Source organism: Panthera pardus, unplaced genomic scaffold (assembly GCF_024362965.1).
Source record: "Panthera pardus isolate Hobbes unplaced genomic scaffold, ASM2436296v1 HiC_scaffold_22, whole genome shotgun sequence".
In the NCBI taxonomy this organism is placed as follows: Eukaryota; Metazoa; Chordata; class Mammalia; order Carnivora; family Felidae; genus Panthera; species Panthera pardus.
In genome coordinates, this window is record NW_026526788.1 from 60690981 (window position 1) to 60711896 (window position 20916).

Sequence of the window (20916 nt, forward strand, 5' to 3'; positions counted from 1 at the left end):
TCTTGAAAGAAGAGTGGAATTAGGAGTGGAGGGGAAAAAGGAAGTACAAAGACTGAAAACACTAAGAAATCTGTATCAAAGTACTTTGAAAAAAATACTGCATTCCACTACTCATAGTCTGTGAGAAAAGGAAGTATCTCATCTTGGAGCTGTGTTTCCTTCTTACATTAAAGTAATTCCAAATTTTTGCACCACTGGTTGGAATGCAAATTGGTACAGTCACTCTGGGAAACAGCACAAAGATCTCTCAAAAAGTTAAAAATAGAACTACCCTATGATCCAGCAATTGCACTACTATCCAAGGGATACAAAAATGCTAATTCAAAGGGGCACATGCACCCCAATGTTCATAGCAGCACTATCGACAATAGCCAAATTATGGAAAAGGCCCAAATGTCCACTGATGAATGGATAAAGAAAATGTGATTGATTTGTGTGTACATACGTGTGTACACACACACACACACACACACACACACACACACACACACACACAAAATGGAATATTACTTGGCAATCAAAAAGAATGAAATCTTGCCAAATATTTGCAACAACATGGATGGAACTAGAGTGTATCATGCTAAGCAAAGTAAGTCAGAGAAAGACAAATATCATATGATTTCACTCATGTGGAATTTAAGAAACAAAACAGATAGACATAGGGGAAAGGAAGGAAAAATAGGATAAAAACAGAGAGGGAGGCAAACCATAAGAGACTCTTAAATATAGAAAACTGAGGGTTGCTGGGGGTGGAGGGAAGGGGCATTAAGGAGGGCAGTTGTTGCGATGAGCACTGGATGTTGTATGTTAAGTGATGAATCACTAAATTCTGCTCTTGAAACCAATACGACACTATATGTTAATTAAACTAGCCTGATTTTTTCCCCATATTCTTCATCTAGCTTCCCTTAATATTAAAGATCTTACTTATACATACTACAATGATCAAAACTAAGAAATTAACATTGGCACAATTCCATAATCTACAGATTTAAAAAATTTACTGTATAAACTTGGACAAGTTATATATAACCTGTGTTCCTCAGGTTTTTAAAAATTTTTTTGTTTTTGTTTTTGAGAGAGTGCAAGTGGGGGAGGGGCAGAGAGAGAGAGAATCTTTTTTTTTTTTTTTAATGCATTTCTTTTAGAGAGAGAGAAAGAGTGCAAGTGTAAGCAGGGGAGAGGCAGAGAGAGGGAGAGAGAGAATCCCAAGCAGGCTCCATGCTATCAGCACAGAGCCCAATGTGGAGCTCAATCTCATTAACCGCAAGATCATGACCTGAGCCAAAATCAGGAGTCAGATGCTTAACCAACTGAGCCACCGAGGCACCCCAGAGGGAGAGAATTCTTAAGCAGGATCCACACTCAGCACAAAGCCCAATGCCGGGCTTGATCTCACGACCATGAGATAATGACCTGAAGTCAAGAATCAGACGCTTAACCAACTAAGCCACCCAGGAGCCCCCTTCAGCTTATCTACAAAGCAGAGGTAACAATACCTCACTCAGGGTTATATGGAAGATTAAAGGGCATGTAATCACTTAGTACAGTGATGTACACACAGTAACTACTCTAGCTGCTATTATCATTAGAGCTAAAAAGACAAATGATATACTGGATCTTCTTGCCAAGGAACAAACAGGGAAAACTACTAAGACCTATGTTCTGGCTGAAAATTCCTGGTGATTGTACTTGACATATATTATATCAAGACAAATTAGTATCTTCCTTTATCCATTTCATTATAAATAGGTTTGTTATTGATTTCCCTGATTTGCAGATCTATTTTCCCCTTTATTACTTACATCTTTGACTACATACTTCTCAAGATTTTCAACTGTCTTTTCCTTAAGGGAGCCCTACAGGAAGAAAAAAAGGAAAATAAGAACAAGATCAGTTTTTAATAGTTTATACTACTATCAACCCAAATGCATTTTTTAAGTATTTACCAAAATGGAAAGTACATAGAGATGGCCATGATAAAGCAGATGTGATTTGCTGCAACTCTGCCTCCAAAAGGTATTTAAAATATAAAACTATGTTTATTTTAAACAAGAAATCAAAAGGTATTTCATATTTTATTCAGTATAATTTATAGTAAGTATAATTTTAATTAACGTATTAGTCAAACAGGAGGTATTTGGAAAAAAACAAACAATAATCATCCTCAAAGGTAGGGGGAAGTATAATCTTAATACTAAAATCTCTTCTAAGTTTGGGAAATGAAAACTGAAGTAAGAGCTGGAAGCCAAGCAGGATCACGGGAGGAAAGATCAGCATAACTTCCGAAAGTAGGACAAAGACAAGAAGAAAAGTATTCTAGAGAGCTGTCACTAGTGGGCAAATCCTTTTTTTTTTTTTTTTTTTTTAATGGAAGAAAAATTCTGCTCTATTTGCACTTGTAAAGTTAATGTCAGACCACAAGACACAAGCCACACAAGCCACAGAGTGAACAGGTGATGCAGCAGCTCCCAGGTACCTTGTAATGAACCCAGTCAACAGCATCTCTTACATCCTGGAACATACTCCGGTAAGACATGAAGAGGTCCCCATCTTTAAATCCTGTTTCACAGCTATACAAAGATGAAAAAAACATGACAGGGAATCCAAAAGAGGGTAAGTAAAATGAATACCAAACATTGCCCAGGGGACCTAAGGATTCCATGATCACATGGAAAGACTAGGCTAATTAGGAAAATAATTACTCCCTAACAAAAATCCATTTTGACAACCAGAAAGGACTACAGTGTTCAATGGAATACAATAATTGTGAACAAATACAAAGTGATAGAACAATATATTGAATGAAACCTAAAAGGTCAGTTCCAAAAATATCATGTTCTTTTACTCATCACTTTTAAGAAACAGGTTCCCATCAAAGAAACATTTAAAACTTAAAATTGGTCATTTAGGTGCTCTTCATCCTGACTCTTCTGATGTTTTCTCTAGGTACAAAGGTATTGCCTTTTTTCTATTTAGCTTAGTGACTTGGTGCCCCACCAGATTTAGTGCCTTGAAGCGGATAAGGCCTAGACAGGATAAGTTAGCCAACTCTGACACATACGGCTGAGCTTTCAGCAGTGGTTATACAATTTGCCCTAAAAAGGATAGGATACCTTGTTCAAGACTTAAACAAAATTTTACTTTGAGGAGGATAAACCATATTTACTCCTCAATCAAATCTTGCTGGGCCTGGGAATGAAACTAAACTGTCATCGCTGAATGGCTCCCGGGTAGCTGCTGTGAAATGAGTTGGGGGGTTTTAGTGTAATTCTGCTTGGACAGATAATCATCACACAAACCTCCCACTCAGTTGTCACAATTAGCACCTCTGCTGGCCGTCTTCATTCCCAGGAGAAGCCAATCAGAAGTGGTCCCTTCCAAACATGGCTGCAGCACACTGGCAAGGAGAGGGGGCCGTGTGGGAGGTGAGAGCCTGCATGGAGCTGCTGGTGCTGTCCCATCTCTCAGGCTGGCAATGTGGCATCTCTCACTAGCACTAAATTCACTTCAGAAAAGCAGAAAAGACCTACAATGGCCAGTTCTCTAAAACCCTGTACATTAATTTAAAAAAATCAATTGGAAAAAGAAAATTACACTATATACATACCTGGTATATCTAGGACAATTAGTAAAAAAATCTACTAGGCAAGCCAACAGGTAGGTCTCTGAAAAATGAAGAACAGATATTCATAAACATAAATGAAATAATTCAAACTTATTTCATTATCTCCCTTGAGCAAAGACAAATGATCATGAAAAGAAGGGAAAGCATCCATATATAAGCACAGAATGAGTCTACCTGGTAGGTTGAACAGTGTGTTCAGAATGTAAAATCTTTCAGTGTCATCCCGCTGGATAAATTTATTTGGATACTGCTCTCTAGTTTCTGGTCTGAAAGAAAAAATTTAAATTAAATGACATTCAAAAAATGAACATTACAACCATGAGAAATATTCATCATTCAAAAATTCATTCAAATATTTTGGTGGCTACATGCAAGGCAGGGTCTAAATATTACATGTGAGTAGCTATGAAGATAAACAAGCTCGGGTTCCAGCCCTTAAACAGCCCTCGGTCGGCTAAGGGAGGTGAGTCACATACACAAACAGTTATCACAAAGTAAAAAATCACAACTGTCACAAGAAAGTGCAGAGAGCTATGAGAAAACTGAGGAAGAGGAGACCATTTCAACTTAAGGGGTAGAAAAAAGTGAATGTGGGTGTGAGAAGAAGGAAATCTAGGAGGGATTCATGAAAAAGGTGGCACAGAAGCTGGTCCTTAAAGGCTCAGAAGATCCAATTCAGAAACTAGTCCAAACTGGGTACAGACAGGGGAGCAGAGGAAAACAAAGCTAGAAGGATGAATTGAGGCAGATCATGCTGATATCTTTCACTCAGAGGCACTCAGAGTGCCATCGACAGGTTTTTGGTGCCACTGACAGTCTTTACACAAAAGGATAAAACCATCAGAGCTAAACTGTAATAATACTCCATTAGTAACAGTTTTAGGATAAAAAGGAGAAAGAAATGTGATCTGTGGCACAAATGGCTACAAATTCTTTCCATGCCTTTGTAATGTGTGACTTTGCAGTTACTCCAGCTAAGAGGCTCACTCTCTCTCTCCACCCTCAAATAAACATTTGAACAGCAGCAACTAGGGATCCAGGCAGAAACTCTGAAAACACCTGCATATTGGGGCGTGCTTACTCTTGCTGCATTTGGACCTCAGACTGCTGTGTGAGTGAGAGAGACAACCTGCTGGAGCATAAAGGCTACATACAGAAATGAGGAACGCCCACCACCGGCTGCCAATTGCCAGACATGTGAGTCAGGCCATTCCAGATCAGCTGAGCAACCCCAGAATTGCCCAGCTGACTCTCAGAATTTTAAGCTAAATAAAACAGTCGTTGTTTGAAGCCAACAGGCTTTCAAGTACTTCATTACGCAGAAAAACTAACTGACACAAAAGACTGGGAAATCAGTTAAGTGGTTATTGCAGTAGCCTAGATGAGAGCAGGAAGGGTCTCTCCTAGAGTGATGGGACAGGAAATTAAAGGGAAGCATTAATCATGAGAGACTACCAAGGTAAAATGAATTAAGACCAGGGGACTGATTGGCTGTGGCAGATGAGGACATGAGAATCAAAGATGATGCTCACATAAGGATGTCTCTGAGAGGGTAGGGTGGTGGTACCATTTACAGAAATATGAAAACTGAATAACAAGTAGGTGTAAGAGGAGTTTTATTTTGGAAAGTAAACAGATTTTTATAGGTGATTAATTAGAAACAAGGTCAAAAACTTAAAACAGAGATTCAGACTTAAGAGAGAACTGGGATCATCTACACATAGGTAAAAGGTGAAGCCACGAAGACTGTTATAGTGGAAAATAAGGTCACTTACGGTGCAGAGGAAAAACAGAAGACTGAAATAGACCCAAGGGGAACATTTAGGGTTAAAAGGAAAAAAGCCAGCAAAACAGACAGAAGTTGTTAGAGATGCCCAGGAACCTTGGAGAGTGAAATGAAACACTCCAAGAAGTTGAAGGGGACAGCATTAATTTAAAAAAAAATGTAGAGAGAAACCAAAAGGGAGAAAAACTAAAACATAAAAATGCACAATCCTCAGGGCACCTAACTGGCTCAGATGGTAGAGCATGCAACTCTAGATCTTGGGGTTGTCAGTTTGTGCCCCATGATGGGTGTAGAGATTGCTTAAAAATAAAATATTTATTTAAAAACTGCACAGTTCTCACAATGAATATATAAAGATAACTAATCTAAATAAAGGACATCAAATTTAAAGTTTGTACTCAGTTTGTAACCTGGTAAATTCCTGCTTGGGTCTGTTAACTACCAATGGCATAAATTCTAGTTAGGAAAAGAAAATCACATTAGCTCCCTGTCTTAGTCACCCTTCTGAAATAAGAGTGCCCAGTAAGGAATAACTTTGTAGAATATCTCATTTTCTAGCCTTCTAAGATTTTCTGTATTAAAAATTAAGGTGGAAGGGAATAGTAATGATATGCTTTCCTCAGTCGGGTTTAGTAAGATGCCACTGTCTCCTTAGATACACTTTCCTATTCTCTCCATCATTAAAAAGTAATTCCTTTACATAAGGATAGTTAACAGTTATTTATTAGGCAATAAGAACCCAAATGACTTATAGAGTTAGCAATTACATTCTGTTTAAGTTAAGTGTTGGGCACCTGGTTGGCTCAGTCAGTTAAGCATCTGACTTCAGCTTAGGTCACGATCTCATGGTTTCTGAGTTCAAACCCCACTCAGAGTGAGCATGAACCCTGCATTGGGTGAGCACGAGCCCCACTTCAGGTAAAACATTAGCCCTGCTTTGAGTGAGCCCCACTTATTTATCTCTCTCTCTCTCCCTCCCTCTCTTTCCCCCCGCTCTCTGCCCTTTGCTCACTTCTGCCCTCTTAATTGTCAAATCAAGCTAGCATGTATTTAAAATAAATATTAACTGGGGGCAGATAATGTATCCCAGAAGAAGGAATGCTAGACTTGGGAGCTGGGAGGAAAACTGTTATGGACTACTGTACTGCTAACTTTCTGTGACTCGTAGAAATAAATATGTGATCTCAACATTATCCCATCCTAGAACTTTAAAGGCCTTTGCCCCTGTCCAAAAAAAGAGGCCCCAACTCATTGGCAAGGTGTGTAAAGCAATTCCTGATGGAGCCCTAACCTCCCTGCCAGCCTCATCCACCAGTATGCTTCAATAGCTTGTTCTTTCCCTCTCTCTCCATCCTCAGCCTCTCTTTCTCCACAGGCTTTTCCTCTGGATTCTAAAGACTGTAGAGTGTTAAGTGCTGTTTGAATGATTCTGCATTACTCATAAATGGCTTATTTTTGAGGCACCTGGGTGGCTCAGTTGGTTGGGTGTCCGACTTCAGCTCAGGTCATGATCTCACAGCTCATGAGTTTGAGCCCTGCGTCGGGCTCTGTGCCAACAACTCAGAGCCTGGAACCTGCTTCAGATTCTGTGTCTCCCTCTCTCTCTGCCCCTCCCCTGCTCATGCTCTGTCTCTGTCTCAGAAATAAATAAAAACATCAAAAAAAAATTTTTTTAATAAAAAAAATAAATGGCTTATTTTTGAAACACTACTAAAAATACTTCCAAAGGAGCTATTTGGAAACTTTATTAGTTTATTTGGGGAAAGAAAGAAGATCTGTGGATCCTGAGTTAGTAACACTAATTGCAGTACTCATTTATAGAACAACTTCCTTTCCTTTTCCTCTCTGACTACCCTTCTCCATAACACAAAAATCCCTTTTCAGACATTAAAAAATAGAACCTTGGTTCATCTTCATTGAGATTTTGAATTATGGTACAATATCCATTTATAAAATAGCTTAGGCTGCTAACACTATTTGCAGTCACTTCACATTCTAAATCCTGCCTCCTGATATTCATGGATCTTGAACAAACCCCTCATGAGAGGAGCAGTGAAAGAGAGGGAGATATAATCACTGGCCTGCCCAGATGTGTCAAGGTGGGGTGTTTACTTCACACTGTTTGCACTATGTCTATGTGGAAACCTTTGAGCCTATGTAATTCCAGCTGAAAAATCTTATATCAGATGCTTCAATTCCAAACAGGGCACTGCTGTGATCTCAGATTTAAATGATATTCTGGTACACTTCCAGTTAGCTTGTGCCTCTTATCACAAAAAGTAAGTACCAAAAACACACTCTCTCTTTAAAAATTTCAATCCAGACTGTGTGGTTTTTACTATTTTGCCTTTGAAAATAATATATAGGAAAGTTATACAAGAGACTGACAGATAATCTATTTTGGTTTTAAGTGTTGCTCTGTGCCTAATGCAGTATCAGTAGTAAATTAAGTAGTATAATAGTGGAGAAAATATATAATTGCAAAGTTATGAGGACAAAAAATGTCAAACTATGGTATTGTGATTTTTAAAGAAAAAATTGGGATGTTTCACCAAAAAATAGTAGACCAAAACATTGTAGACAGTAAATTTTATCTACTATTTACTAAGGCAGAAAGTCCGAGTTAGGGAGAATGGAAATATTCTGATTATGAAAATAAAGCTTACTCTAGTTTTAAATATTATCACCCTATTTTCATTTTTAGCCTGTTTTTAAAAAATTTAACCACATGATCAAGTATCTGAAGCTATTCATTAGAATATAAAAAAATCATATATTAGCTGTTAAAAATCTTAGTCATTTACACTGTTGTAATTTTACATTTTTCAAAGCGCTTTTATATACATACCTCTTCTGAGCAGCTACCTGAGAACTGTATTAAAAAGGAGAAAATAAAAATCTTAGAATTGCAAATAAGTCAAAGCCACTATAATTCTTTTTGGGCAAGTTTCAGGATTAGCTTTGTTGGATGCTATATAATTAGAAACCACTTAATTTACACAAAATGTAACTGCTAACTATATAAGTCCATTTGAGTCCTAACTGCCTAATAAATAATTGTTAAATATCCTTATGTAAAGAAATTGTTCTTTAATGATGAGGGAACAGGAAAGTATATTACATCTGGGGAGACCCATGATCTTCATTATTTTTTCACTATAAAAACACTAGACAGAGGCTAAAAGTTCTATGTACTCACCCTCTTATGAAGTTAAATCCATGTGCACAGACCAAGAGGTTTCCATAGGCATCAACTTTCAAAAGATTTCCATATAGTGTATCAAAGACAAGTCCCCTATATGCAAATAAGGACATCATCAATAATACAGGCAACAATCTTATGTAGTATTACTCAATCATCATAAACCAATGCCATCTTATTCAATCTTTATGAAGACTCAAGCATGTCCCAAACAATATAATCCTGGAGGATGAAGTGAATAAAATCTTAAAAACTAAACCCAGAGGGGCTCCTGGGTGGCTCAGTTGGTTGGGCGACCGACTTCGGCTCAGGTCATGATCTCACAGTCCGTGAGTTCGAGCCCCGCGTCAGGCACTGTGCTGACAGCTTGGAGCCTGGAGCCTGCTTCACATTCTGTGTCTCCCCCTCTCTCTGCCCCTCCCATGCTCATGCTCTGCCTCTGTCTCTCAATAATAAATAAACGTTAAAAAAAAACTTTTTTTAATAAAAAAAAAACTCAACCCAGAGTAACTAAAAAATATTTACTCTGTTCAGATAAATAATCACAACTGTTTTCTATAAGGAATAAGAGCTTAAACAAGGTATGAACCATAATTCCTCTTAATACACTGGTTCCATTCTAAAAGAGTCTTAATTTCCTTGGAGAAAGGAGCTGGCTTATATTTCCTTCTAATAGATGCTATATATGGGACATTCATGATGGCATCTCAAACACCATCTTTCTTAATCTTAAATCTTCCCTATCAAATCCAAAAATGCAAACTGCCAAGAGGCTCCCACTGACCAATTGAAGTGTGTCAGTAAAACATGTAACTGATCTCCAACAGTGAAAGCAAGGAGTATCTGTGATTACTGCCCATCAGTTTTAATAATTTTTCTTTCCCATAAATAGATCTTCTTCAGTAACAATAAACTAAGCTCAATTCAAAAACACAAAAGATATGGGGCGCCTGGGTGGCTCAGCTGGTTAAGCATCTGACTTTGGCTCAGGTCATGATCTCATGGTTTGTTAGTTCAAACCCTGTGTCAGGCTCTGTGCTGACAGCTCAGAACCTGGACCCTGTTTCGGATTCTGTGTCTCCCTCTCTCTCTGCCCCTCCCCCATTTGTGCTCTCTCTGTCAAGAATAAATGTAAAAAAAAAAAAAAAAAGAAAAAATTAAAACCCACAAGAGATATAATGTACATGAAAAGTCCATAATATTAGAATCCACACCAACCAAAATAACAAAACCAGAAACAAACCAAACCATCTTTTCTGGTTCTTTTCTTTGACCGTGGTCAGGGTCAGAGATGCATTTGGAATTATTAATTTGGGGGATAGAGGGAAAGGTCTTAATCCAAAGAAATCTTGAAAAATTACCTGGTAGGGAATGTAGAATCATAAGCAAAGCTGAGCAGCTCCTGAGGATAGCCAATAGAAACTAATCTCTCCACAGTAAGCTCAAAGCCAAGAGACTCATACTCCGGGGACTTGTACACTGCACAGAGAGGAGGTTCTCGTTATAATAATAGTCAATGAAAATAAAAGGCAAATGAGTGAATTTCTACTTTTTCCCAACTCCCTCCTCCTCCTAAATAGGCCATTTTCTTCTTTTCCCTCAAACTCCATGTTCTGTACTGTCCCAAGTAATCACAGAACTCCATTGTTAGTCTGTGGAAATAGGTCATATTTTTGTAGGAGCAAGAGCGACAAGATGAATTATCAAACATTTCAGAATAATTCTTTCATTCTTAGGAAACTTTTTTTCCTTTATCTGTTCTTTCATGCCCATAATCTAAAGGCAGTTTTAAAAGAAACTAATATGCACAACAGCTGTGATATAAACCATGAGAATGTACGTAAATAGAAAACCAGGTAGAGAGGTCTAGATATGTTGAAGGTTTCGCTGATGTGTATAGTTCGTGTAGGAATCCTTCAAAATGAGCTTTTTTTTAAAAAAAAAATTATTTTTACAATTACTATTTGGCTTGGTAGTTGCTTTATATGCTTTTTCCGATCAGCATAATTCTATTTGTCAGGATTAACTTGCTTTCTTATCAGCCCTAAAAATATTGTAAAGCCATCAAAATTGCATTTTACAGGGGTGCCTGGGTGGCTCGGTCAGTTGGGCGTCCGACTTCGGCTCAGGTCATGATCTCGCAGTTCATGAGTTTGAGCCCCACGTCAGGCTCTGTACTGACAGCTCAGAGCCTGGAGCCTGCTTCAGATTCTGTGTCTCCCTCTCTCTCTGCACCTCCCTTGCTCATACACTCTCTCTCTCTCTCAAAAATAAACATTAAAAAAAATTTTTAGTTGCATTTTACAACTTATTGCTGCAATATCAACCATAAAAAGACATGTCTGAGACAATTACGGAAATCTGAATGTGGACTGGAAATCAGATATTAAAGAATTATGACTAGGGATCAGGGGGGAGAATTGGAGGAAAGTGGTCAAAAGGTACAAACTTCCAGTTATATGATAAATAAGTAGTAGAGATATAATGGACAACATTGAGGACTTCAGCTAATACCACTGTATGATATATAAGAAATCTGTTAAGATAGCAAATCCTAAGAGTTCTCACCACAAGGAGAAACAAATTTTTTCCTTTATTCTTTCTTTTCTTTTTATTCTATCTATATGAGAAGATGAGTATTAGCTGAACCTATTTTGGTAATCATTTCACAATATATATAAATCAAACCACTGTGCTGTATGCCTTAAGTTTGTACAGTGATGTATGTCTATTTCTCAGTAAGACTGGAAATATACATTAAAAAAAGAATTAGGACTCATTTTATGAAATTTATGGAAGGATGGGTATGTGCAAGTATATGTATAGGATATATATCCTTATCTGCCAAAGAAGCCTACTGAGTTTGTTACAGGCGAAATAAGATGGATTTCAGAATATGGGAGTTTCTCCCTACTATTACCTATCTCTGAAATCTTATTCTATAATGAAAAAACTTTTTAGAATCATCAATGCAGTTCAGTATAAAGAAAACATTGCCCCTTTAAATAGGTTTCCTCCAAATGCAATATTTAGGTAAGGATCCTCCCACCAGTCTCTAGGAGAGGGTAATAAGCTATATTAAAGATAAAAATTAATAGACCTGCAATCTTGCTAAATGCCAAATGAGGCAAAAAAAATCCATTTTTATCTCATAATAATGCTATTATTATTATTATTATTCTACCCACAATTAATACACAGCCTATGGCTCAAACTGATTTTTCACTGCAATTAGTCTACCAATCCAAATTAGTGCTAATATCTTAATGAGTACTATTCAACTTTTCCTTGCCAAAATCAATCTTTTATAATATTTCTGGAACTACATAAAAGAAATCAGTAATACTTGTCACTTCCACAGAAGGGAACTGAGTGGCTAAGAGATGGGGAAGAAAGTATACTTTCATGTATGTACCTTTCTGTACTTTTAAAAAACTTGTAAATATTAATGTATATATATATTATTTTTAAATTAAGTTGAAATATAAAAAAAAAAGCAGGTGAGCTTTCAAACTCCTTTAATAAACATTTATCATATTTAAAAAGCCTAAATGTTTTAAGGCCCTTAGGAGAAGGAGGCCCTTGAGTCTCATCAGAACAATGCCAAAAGAAGCTGTCGTTTCTTCTGTTGTGTCAGGGGTAAAAATAATGCTAATACTAATATTCTCAAGACTGGCTATGTACTTTTCTCTGTTCAACTCCAGCCCCATCATCACCTTCCCCCAGCAAAAAAACCAAAAAAACAAACAAAACAAACAAACAAAAAACCCCACAAAACAAAAACAAAAACCCAAAAAACAAAAACCAAACCCTTTTGGAATCCTTGAGGGTGGAATTCTTAAATCTAGATGATGTACACTGTGGTAAAAGAAGTGCTTATATATTCATTACACACTAAAAGGGTAAGAGCTGGTGTGCTATAATAAAACTAGAAAAGAAGTATTGACTGATGTCAATTTGAATTATTTTGAGAATATAATATCTCTCACCCAACACCGTGCTTCCACCCCAACTGAGAGTAAATCTCATTTTAACAAAATTTCCATAAAACAAAAACTGTTTCTCAATCCTAACAAAGTCCTACTTATTTCAAACAATATTTAATGAAACAAAATTCCAGTATAGCTAAGTAATGTGGATAATCCACTGACATTCATTCTTATAGGATTTGGCCCATATAAAATATTTTCAATTATTAATTTTTTCAGAAGGATAATTTGCTAGCTATGCCATAAGAATGGGAGGGGGGAAACCTTAATCACCTCCACTCATGCTCAGCCCTAAATGAGACATTTTCCCTAGTTAGACATCAGGTAATTATAGAGGGAGGGAGTAATGGTGATTAAAACCTGTGTTTAGGAGACACTTTGGATCAAAACCGAAATCCATTTTTTCAGAACTTTTAGTGAAGGAAAAAAGACCCGGGGATGGGTGAGGAGTGGAGGGAGGAGGGAGATACCTCAAATCCCCATTTTGTCAGCACAAACCCTAGAACAGCAGATAATAAAACACTACACACTTGCCACACTTCTGTTTATTCCAGGGCAGAACCTCCCAAGTGTTCAACTGAGGTAACTTTCTAGTAATTCCACCTACAGAAACAAATACTTTAAATTTCCTTTTACTCAATGAGTTTAGGGTACTTTCCAAAAATACAATGTATTTTCCCCATTTGCTGACCTGAAGTTACATACATAGCAAGCACAAATATAAGCTTAAGGCAGAACTTAAGTCTCCCTCACTCTCATCCAAAGCTCTTTGTGGCGAGGCATTATACCACTGTTAAACATGAATTTCTAGATTACATAGGCCATCAAAACTTAAGCCTAGGTGTTGAAACACACTGTCCTCCCTCCAATTTCTTTCACCTAGTCCAAAACAAACTGCTCCTCTAATCAGGTGGGAATGGATTTAGCAAAGAGAGTTCAAGTTCCACTTTGACAACACTATCTATTTCACTGAGCTCTATATTAATCAGGAAGACCTACAAGCTATTGACATTTTCTCATAAGCTTCCCGGATAATCATTTCAGTAACACAAATTCCCAGGTCATTAAATCATCTGCTAGAGCACTATACAGTACAACCAGGGTTGGAAAAGCAGACTGTAGCTGCACAGAGCAGAAGGTTAGATGTTTTGTTCTAAGTGTCCCTTGGGAATAATCACAATTTGTTCTGACCTGGTAGCAAAAATGACTAGTCCTAAAGCCTGCAAAGTATCACCATTCCTTGAAAAATAAATAAATAGAAGCAAAACTCCCTTTTTAAATGACCATGCCCTTTAAAGTCAGCCTTGATATATGTGGGGAACCATATATATGGCCTCACACTGTGCAGCTCTATGCCTCTCCACAGCTGCAAACGCTCTAACTTCAATTTCTCTCCCCAAACTGGCGAGTAAGTGATGCATAGCTTCAAACTCAATTCTTACGACTTTCAAAATGCAGCCAACAGATTCAGAGTAAACATAACCTCACACATTCACTGCTTATTTCTTCTTCGAGAAAGTCCTCAGGCCTATCCTAATTTACCCAATGTTCAAAGACAAAGAAGAAGTTCTTTCAAGGGCCAGAGTCCAAAAAAGAGGACTGCCTGAGCCACACTAGGGCAGCACACGGTGTTCTCAGGTTACGTAACTAGACTATAAAGAGAACAACCAAAGCTTTGAAAGCCGAAGCTACTGAGTGCATTTAAAGATATTCTTTACTCCATAGTCTGTAAGGAAAAAAACAGTTCTCCAAAAAATATCAACTGTATGTTGTGGGGATCAAAGTTATGGGCTCTGTTTTGAGGAAATGTTGTTCATACAAGATAGAACCTATGTTAGAGGAGACCATTTCTTTGAAATGAGCCAAAATCTTTCTGCAAGGAAGTCTAAAATTCTCATGCACTTTTTACCTTTGCCACCAAGACACACTGTGTATAGTTTACAGATTTTAGGAAAAGGAAGGGCAAACCTCTAGAGAGGTTCCAGCCTAGCAGAGTGCTGCTGCCAAAATGAGAACTCACACGAGGCAGATGCAGATGTAGAGTGTCACTCCAGTCTTGAAGGAGTTACACTGGCTCTCCTGTTAAAAAACAAAACAAAGCAACAAAACAAAACAAAAACAAAAACAAAAACTGGTTTTAAAACTGTTGCGATGGGCTGGAACAGAGAGACACCATTTGGATATTGGTATTTACAGGAGTTACTGTCCTCCTATTTAGAAGCCTCTGACCATCACTAGAATTTGTCTGAATGGCCGTAACAAAAGAAGGGTACTGAAGATCAGCCTAAGTACTGTCCATTATTTACCTTTTCTGACACCCTGAGCCTGGAGTACCAAGTCTGATCCTGAAATGTTAAGTTAAAAGATAAACAGAAAAATAAATCTATTTTGTTTTAGTTTATTTTCTCTAGCACATTTCAGGTTTACATGATAGAAACTAAATTCAGCTGGTAAACTGTTTAAAACTGAACTACAGTAAGTAAAACAAGCTAAATGAGGAAACAAGAATAAACCAGAGCAGTTTCACCTTGCTGTTAAGTACCCAAAATAAGTCTACTTGTACCTAACTACCGACTTTTCTACCCTTCCAACACCTACATTTGCCATCTTGATACAGACAAGAACCAACGTCACGCTGCTAAAAATCTAACTAGATGTCTAAATGTGGGATAGAAGGAAAACTTTATTTTGATTCTTTCAGTGGATATTTGCCTTCAGTAAGCACAGTCATATTGCTCTACTTTCATAAAGTTAGAGAAACTACCTAGTTTAGTCAAAGAAATGACTTGAAGATACATACAAAATATTGACACTTTTAAGATATTCATTATGTTTAACTTTATAGGGAGTCATTTTCCCTAGAGACATTTACATATGGTTTGACTCCTCCCAACTTTTTTGGGAAAGGAAGATGGTACTAAATAGAACAGCAAAAATGACCAAATAGAATGTCTAAAAGTCTTACAAACATTAAAACTAACAGAAACCACCACCACCAATCACTATGAAAAACAAATATCCAACCCAACCACCCAAGAATAGTTACTTGCTTTTATGCCGTAAATGTGATTAATATCAACATTCTCTATTTAGGCTATGCAATGTTGGTTCTCTGAGACCAAAACTAGAAAAGGCAAATTAATTCACGTTTTCATCAGGAAACTTTAGATAAAACCTTTCCAAATCTCATATAAACATCAGAGGACTTTTTCCACTTTTCAAAACTATTTGAAAACCCTAAGGTAATAACATAGAGTAGAAATTTCTATCTCTAATCCAAGAGATCACAAATGATCTTTAAAAGATATTGAAAATTTCTAAAAATGACCTCAATTTTAATTGACTTAAAATACAAAAGCTAGGCACCATCCAACACTTTTAGTAATATAAAATGAACCCAACTCCCAAATAGCTAAAAACGTAGATAAACACACAAGGGGAGTTTGGAAGCCTGCCAATTTCAAGTCACTGCAAAAGTAAAATTAAATGGTAAGCAAAAGATTCGTTTAAAAAATTATTAAGAGTATTAGAAGAATGTTTATTTTAAAACAAAATGAAAAAATTCCCTAATTCCATTTTTTTCCCCTCTAAGAGCTTGTTCACTTAGCAGGCATGTGTACTTAGAGTATTCTTTACTCTAATTTTTATTATTGAAGTATAATTGACATAGAGTGTTATGTCAGTGTCCGGTGCACAACATCTACACATTATGCAGTGCTCACCATGATAAATGTAGTTACCATGTGGAAAGTAGGGTTTTCAATTTAAAACAGAAAAACTGAAATTTTGAGATAATAACCTGAAAAACCCTGCTTAACCAAAGGAGCTGCTTATAATTTTAAAACTGAAACAGTTTTTACATAATTTTTCCCCAAAATAAGAACAGTTCATCCCACTCAAACCCCTTTACTAAAACAAAACAAAAACACCTGTACTAAAGTTACAGTAATGTAACAAACATTTGGATGCCTACTGCTTACCAGGTACTAGATACTAAGAACAAAAAACAACTCGTGGTCCTCGGCCTAAAGGAGCTCAAAGTGAACTACAGGGATATGTAATTAGGTATTTATAATCAATTTCAGAAGATCAATACCATGGTGTGGCTAGGGAGGTAAAAAGGGACAGAGAAGGGGCCAATTAACCCAACCCAGGAAGTCTTCTTAAAAACTATGTGTGACTTATTCAGGCTTAAACAGACACTTCATTTTTATAACCAGTATCTCCAGGTACTATAAAGTTCACCAAACTTTCCAAGACTCAGATCCAGGTAATTTATCTATATCAGTCTGTATCATCGTCAGATATATATCACTTATATCAGTGTTCAACTGTTGTGAAAATGGACTAAGTGTTGGTGCATGTCTTGCCTAAAGGGCAAAGCAGCTACTTAGCTACTCATACTCAGCCAAATGTTGCCAATTCTATGCTAACAGCCAGCCTGAATTTTTACTTCTCCATTTTTAACTACTGACTCAATTTAAAAAAACAACAAACTAGTTGAGCCAACTATGGTCTGAGGTCTCAACTGGGTCCATGGGCAAAAAGTGCACAAAGTCTAGCATATACTTTAGGTCAGATACTTCCAAATAAGTTCTCCCACCTAACTGAAATGTTTTGAGTATCCTCTTAAGAGTCTTGAAGTAAAGAGAATTTAGGTACTTACTGAATTGTAAATCCAGACGGAAATAAATTCATTCTTCAATAACCACAGGGTATCCTAAATAATCCTGTTATTCTATTCATCTCAAAGAAAAATTGAGAGGGTGGATAAAAACCTTAGGAAACAAAAACTTTAGGCACTTAATTTGGTCTCTACCACAGTGCCGTAACAATTATGCCAGAAGGACTGTAATTACCTGAATTTGATTCCTTCCCATGGCTGTCAAACCAAACAAATGTTCCCAATGACTGAAAGAATTACAATCACCTCATGATCTGCCTGGCCTAGGTAACCCCCACTATTAAGAGTTCTCTGACCCAGTAGGTTTTTATCCACAAGGCTTAACCTTAAATTTTCATTACATAGCATGCCTCCATTATCATCTGGTCCTTTTCTCAGTGACCATTAACCCAATGATAAAGCAAACATTCAGAGACTGTATAAGCAGAAAAGAGATGAATCAAAAGTTAACTATTATGTTAAGACTCCTTTTAAATTAAAAAATAAATTTTCTTTTAATGTTTTTTTATTTTGAGGGAGAGGGAGGGGAAGGGGGAGGGAGAGGGAGACACAGAATCCGAAGCAAGCTCCAGGCTCTGAGCTGTCAGCACAGAGCCCAACACGGGGCTCAAACCTACAGATCTTGACCTAAGCCAAAGTCGGAAGCTTAACCGACTGAGCCACCAGGCACCCCTCCTTTTAAATGTTTTTAAAATTCTAATTCCAATGTAGTTAATGTTAAGACTCTTGAAACAAGTTTATACTTGTTGAAAACAGCAGGCAATATTTAAGATTTTAGTAATTTTACTGATGCAACTAACATAAGACACTATTCCAAAAAATAACCTGATTTACATTTGAATACTTTTATGATTGACAATGAAAAGATCATAAACACTGATAAGTGATTATTTCTATCACTCACCTTGTAATGGAGAAGATGGAACTGGATTTTATTAAACAATCTTTTAAATCTCCTAATGACCTAGGAACCAACCACACATTATTGCAATTCAGAAAGATTAATTTAAAATTAGTGAAAACATGGGGCGCCTGGGTGGCTCAGTTGGTTAAACATCCAACTTCATCTCAGGTCATGATCTCACATTTTGTGAGTTCGAGCCCCATGTTGGGCTCCGTGCTGACAGCTCAGAGCCTGGAGCCTGCTTCAGATTCTGTGTCTCCCTCTCTCTCTGCCCCTCCCCTGCTTGCACTCTGTCTCTCTCTCTCAAAAATAAATAAATGTTAAAAAAATAAAAATTAAAAAATTTAATGGAAACACCAACTGGGATAGTGAAATGACATAAAGGGAATCAAAATTTGGAAATTAAGTGTAGACTCATATATGTAAAATAGATATGCTTAAAAGTAATATATAAATCTAAAACAGGTAACATAAGTATGTATCTAAAAATAATAGTCTTGAGGGTATTTAATCTCAATACAAAGAGCTTTTATCTACAACTAAGATTATGCACTGGAGTTTTCTTTTTTCTTTTCTTTCTTTCTCTGTCTTCTTTCTTTTAAAGAATGTTTATTTATTTTGAGAGACAGCAAGCATGTGCATGGTGGAGGGGCAGAGAGGGAGAGAGAGAATCCCAAGCAGGCTCCTGGCAGCGCAGAGATTGATGTGGGGCCTATCACAAACCATAAGATCATGACCTGACCTGAAACCAGGAGCGGGATGCTTAACCGACTGAGCCACCCAGGTGTCCCTGGAGTATTATTTCTTTTAAAATTCTTTCCTAACATACACCACTTCAAAAGCATACTTGGTTGCAGAAATAGTCCTTTGTTTTCTGAGGTAGTTAGTATAAGAAATCCTTAAGTTGAAGAAAAAGCAGTCATGAGGCACCTGGGTGGCTCAGTTGGTTAAGTGTCTGACTCTTGGTTTCACCTCAGGTCATGATCTCAAGATTCAATGAGTTCAAGCCTCGCGTCTGGCATAATTGTTACGGCACTGTGGTAGAGACCAAATTAAGTGCATGGAGCCTACTTGGGATTCTCTGTCTCCCTCTATCTCTGCCCCTCCCCTGCTTGTTCATGCTCACTCTCTCTCTCTCTCTCTCAAAATAAATAAACTTAAAAAAAAAAAGAAAAAGTAAGAAAGAAAAAGCAGTAAGATGGGACACCTGGTTGGCTCAGTCAGTTAAACATTTGAGTCTTGATTTTCACTTAGGTCATGATCTCACAATTGTGAGATTGAGACCAGCATCGGACTCCATGCTGGGTGTGGGGCCTGCTTGGAATTCTCTCTCCCTCTCTTCCTTCCCGGCTCACACTTGCACACACACGCACTCTCTCACACTCTCGAGGAGAGGAGAGGAGAGGAGAGGAGAGGAGAGGAGAGGAGAGGAGAGGAGAGGAGAGGAGAAGGGAAGAGAAAAAAAAGAAAGGAAAAGAAAAAAGCAGTAATACCTAAAATAAAAAGTATATATCAAATGGAAATAAAAAACCTTTACATTCTAATACCTTTAAAAAAATCACCTTATTGGCATTTTGTCAGTTTCCTCTACTTAGTCTTTTAATTTAACTTTATTAAGAATATTTTTTAGGGGCACCTAGGTGGCTCAGTCAGTTAAGCATCCGACTTTGGCTCAGGTCATAATCTCAGGTTCTTGAGTTTGAGCCCTATGTAGTAGGGCTCTGTGCTGACAGCTCAGAGCCTGGAGGAGCCTGCTTTGGATTCTGTGTCTCCCTTTCTCTCTGCCCCTCCCCTGCTCACGTTCTGTCTCTCTCTCTCTCAAAAATAAACATTTAAAAAAATAATAAAGTGACATATTTTAAAAAAAGAATATTTTTAAATCATACACAAAAAAATAGAGAATATTAAATGATCTGCTTTAAAATCATCATCCAAGCTTTAACAGTTATCAGTATTTTGGATTCTTGTTTCATCCTCCCTAATGTTTTCTCTTCCTATTTAATAACTTCTATCAGATCAAAAGTTTTTAAACTAATTTTTCAAAGAATACTGAAATTGCACAAGTATACAAAAGTTATACACATGCACATACAGAATTATTAACTAGTTTGGGTGATCTTTTAACTACTGCTTGAATATCCTTCCCACTTACAGGCCAGTATGATACTAGAACAGTCTTCTACCAGCAGTAAGTTATAGTAAGAGCCTTCCAAATTAAGGATTGCTCAGAAATATTTTAACTATATTAAGGCTGTCCAATCTTATAGTCTTGATGAGAAAACCTACTGTAACAAAGGCACTGCTCTTGTGGTATGAAAGTACTGGCTTAGTATTATCATATATTAACACTCTTAGCAAATCAGAGTTAACACATAGGGTGAGACATTGGACCAAACAAAACAGAAATGTAAACATGTGAAAAAAATTCGAAAGTGGGGATGCCATCAACAATAGCTTTTAAAAAATAACTTAGTTCAGTTAAAGAAACAAACTAATAAAGAAAACAAGTATTTTTACCTAAGGATCAGTAGACTTATTCCAAAATAAGTTCTAAGTTCTCTCTCTCTAGAAGACAACTATACCAAAACAGAAACAAACAAAAACCAACTATGAAATGAAAACAAACTACGGTATGAGATGGGACATAAAATAATGCCTTTTGTTTTTCCCAACCCCTCCCCAAATAATGCCTTTTAATAACAAACATAATAGAACTTTTTCAT

The 20916-nt window shown here is 37.0% G+C and overlaps 1 protein-coding gene across 6 annotated transcripts in view; it reads right to left on the reverse strand.

The window, feature by feature from the left end:
• NT5C2 (5'-nucleotidase, cytosolic II) overlaps positions 1-20916 on the reverse strand; it is a 144926-nt gene that overhangs the window by 8401 nt on the left and 115609 nt on the right. For 3 of the 6 annotated variants that reach the window (XM_019459301.2, XM_019459300.2, XM_019459304.2), the window contains 7 exons: positions 9978-10095; positions 8614-8709; positions 8263-8286; positions 3803-3894; positions 3611-3668; positions 2480-2573; positions 1806-1859 (listed from right to left, as the gene is read on the reverse strand). In XM_019459301.2, the coding sequence (XP_019314846.1) occupies positions 1806-1859; positions 2480-2573; positions 3611-3668; positions 3803-3894; positions 8263-8286; positions 8614-8709; positions 9978-10095 (536 nt within the window). Of the gene's footprint in view, positions 1-1805; positions 1860-2479; positions 2574-3302; positions 3401-3610; positions 3669-3802; positions 3895-8262; positions 8287-8613; positions 8710-9977; positions 10096-20916 lie in introns of those variants that run through there. The other 3 variants (XM_053909892.1, XM_053909891.1, XM_053909893.1) reach the window with 2 other exon arrangements.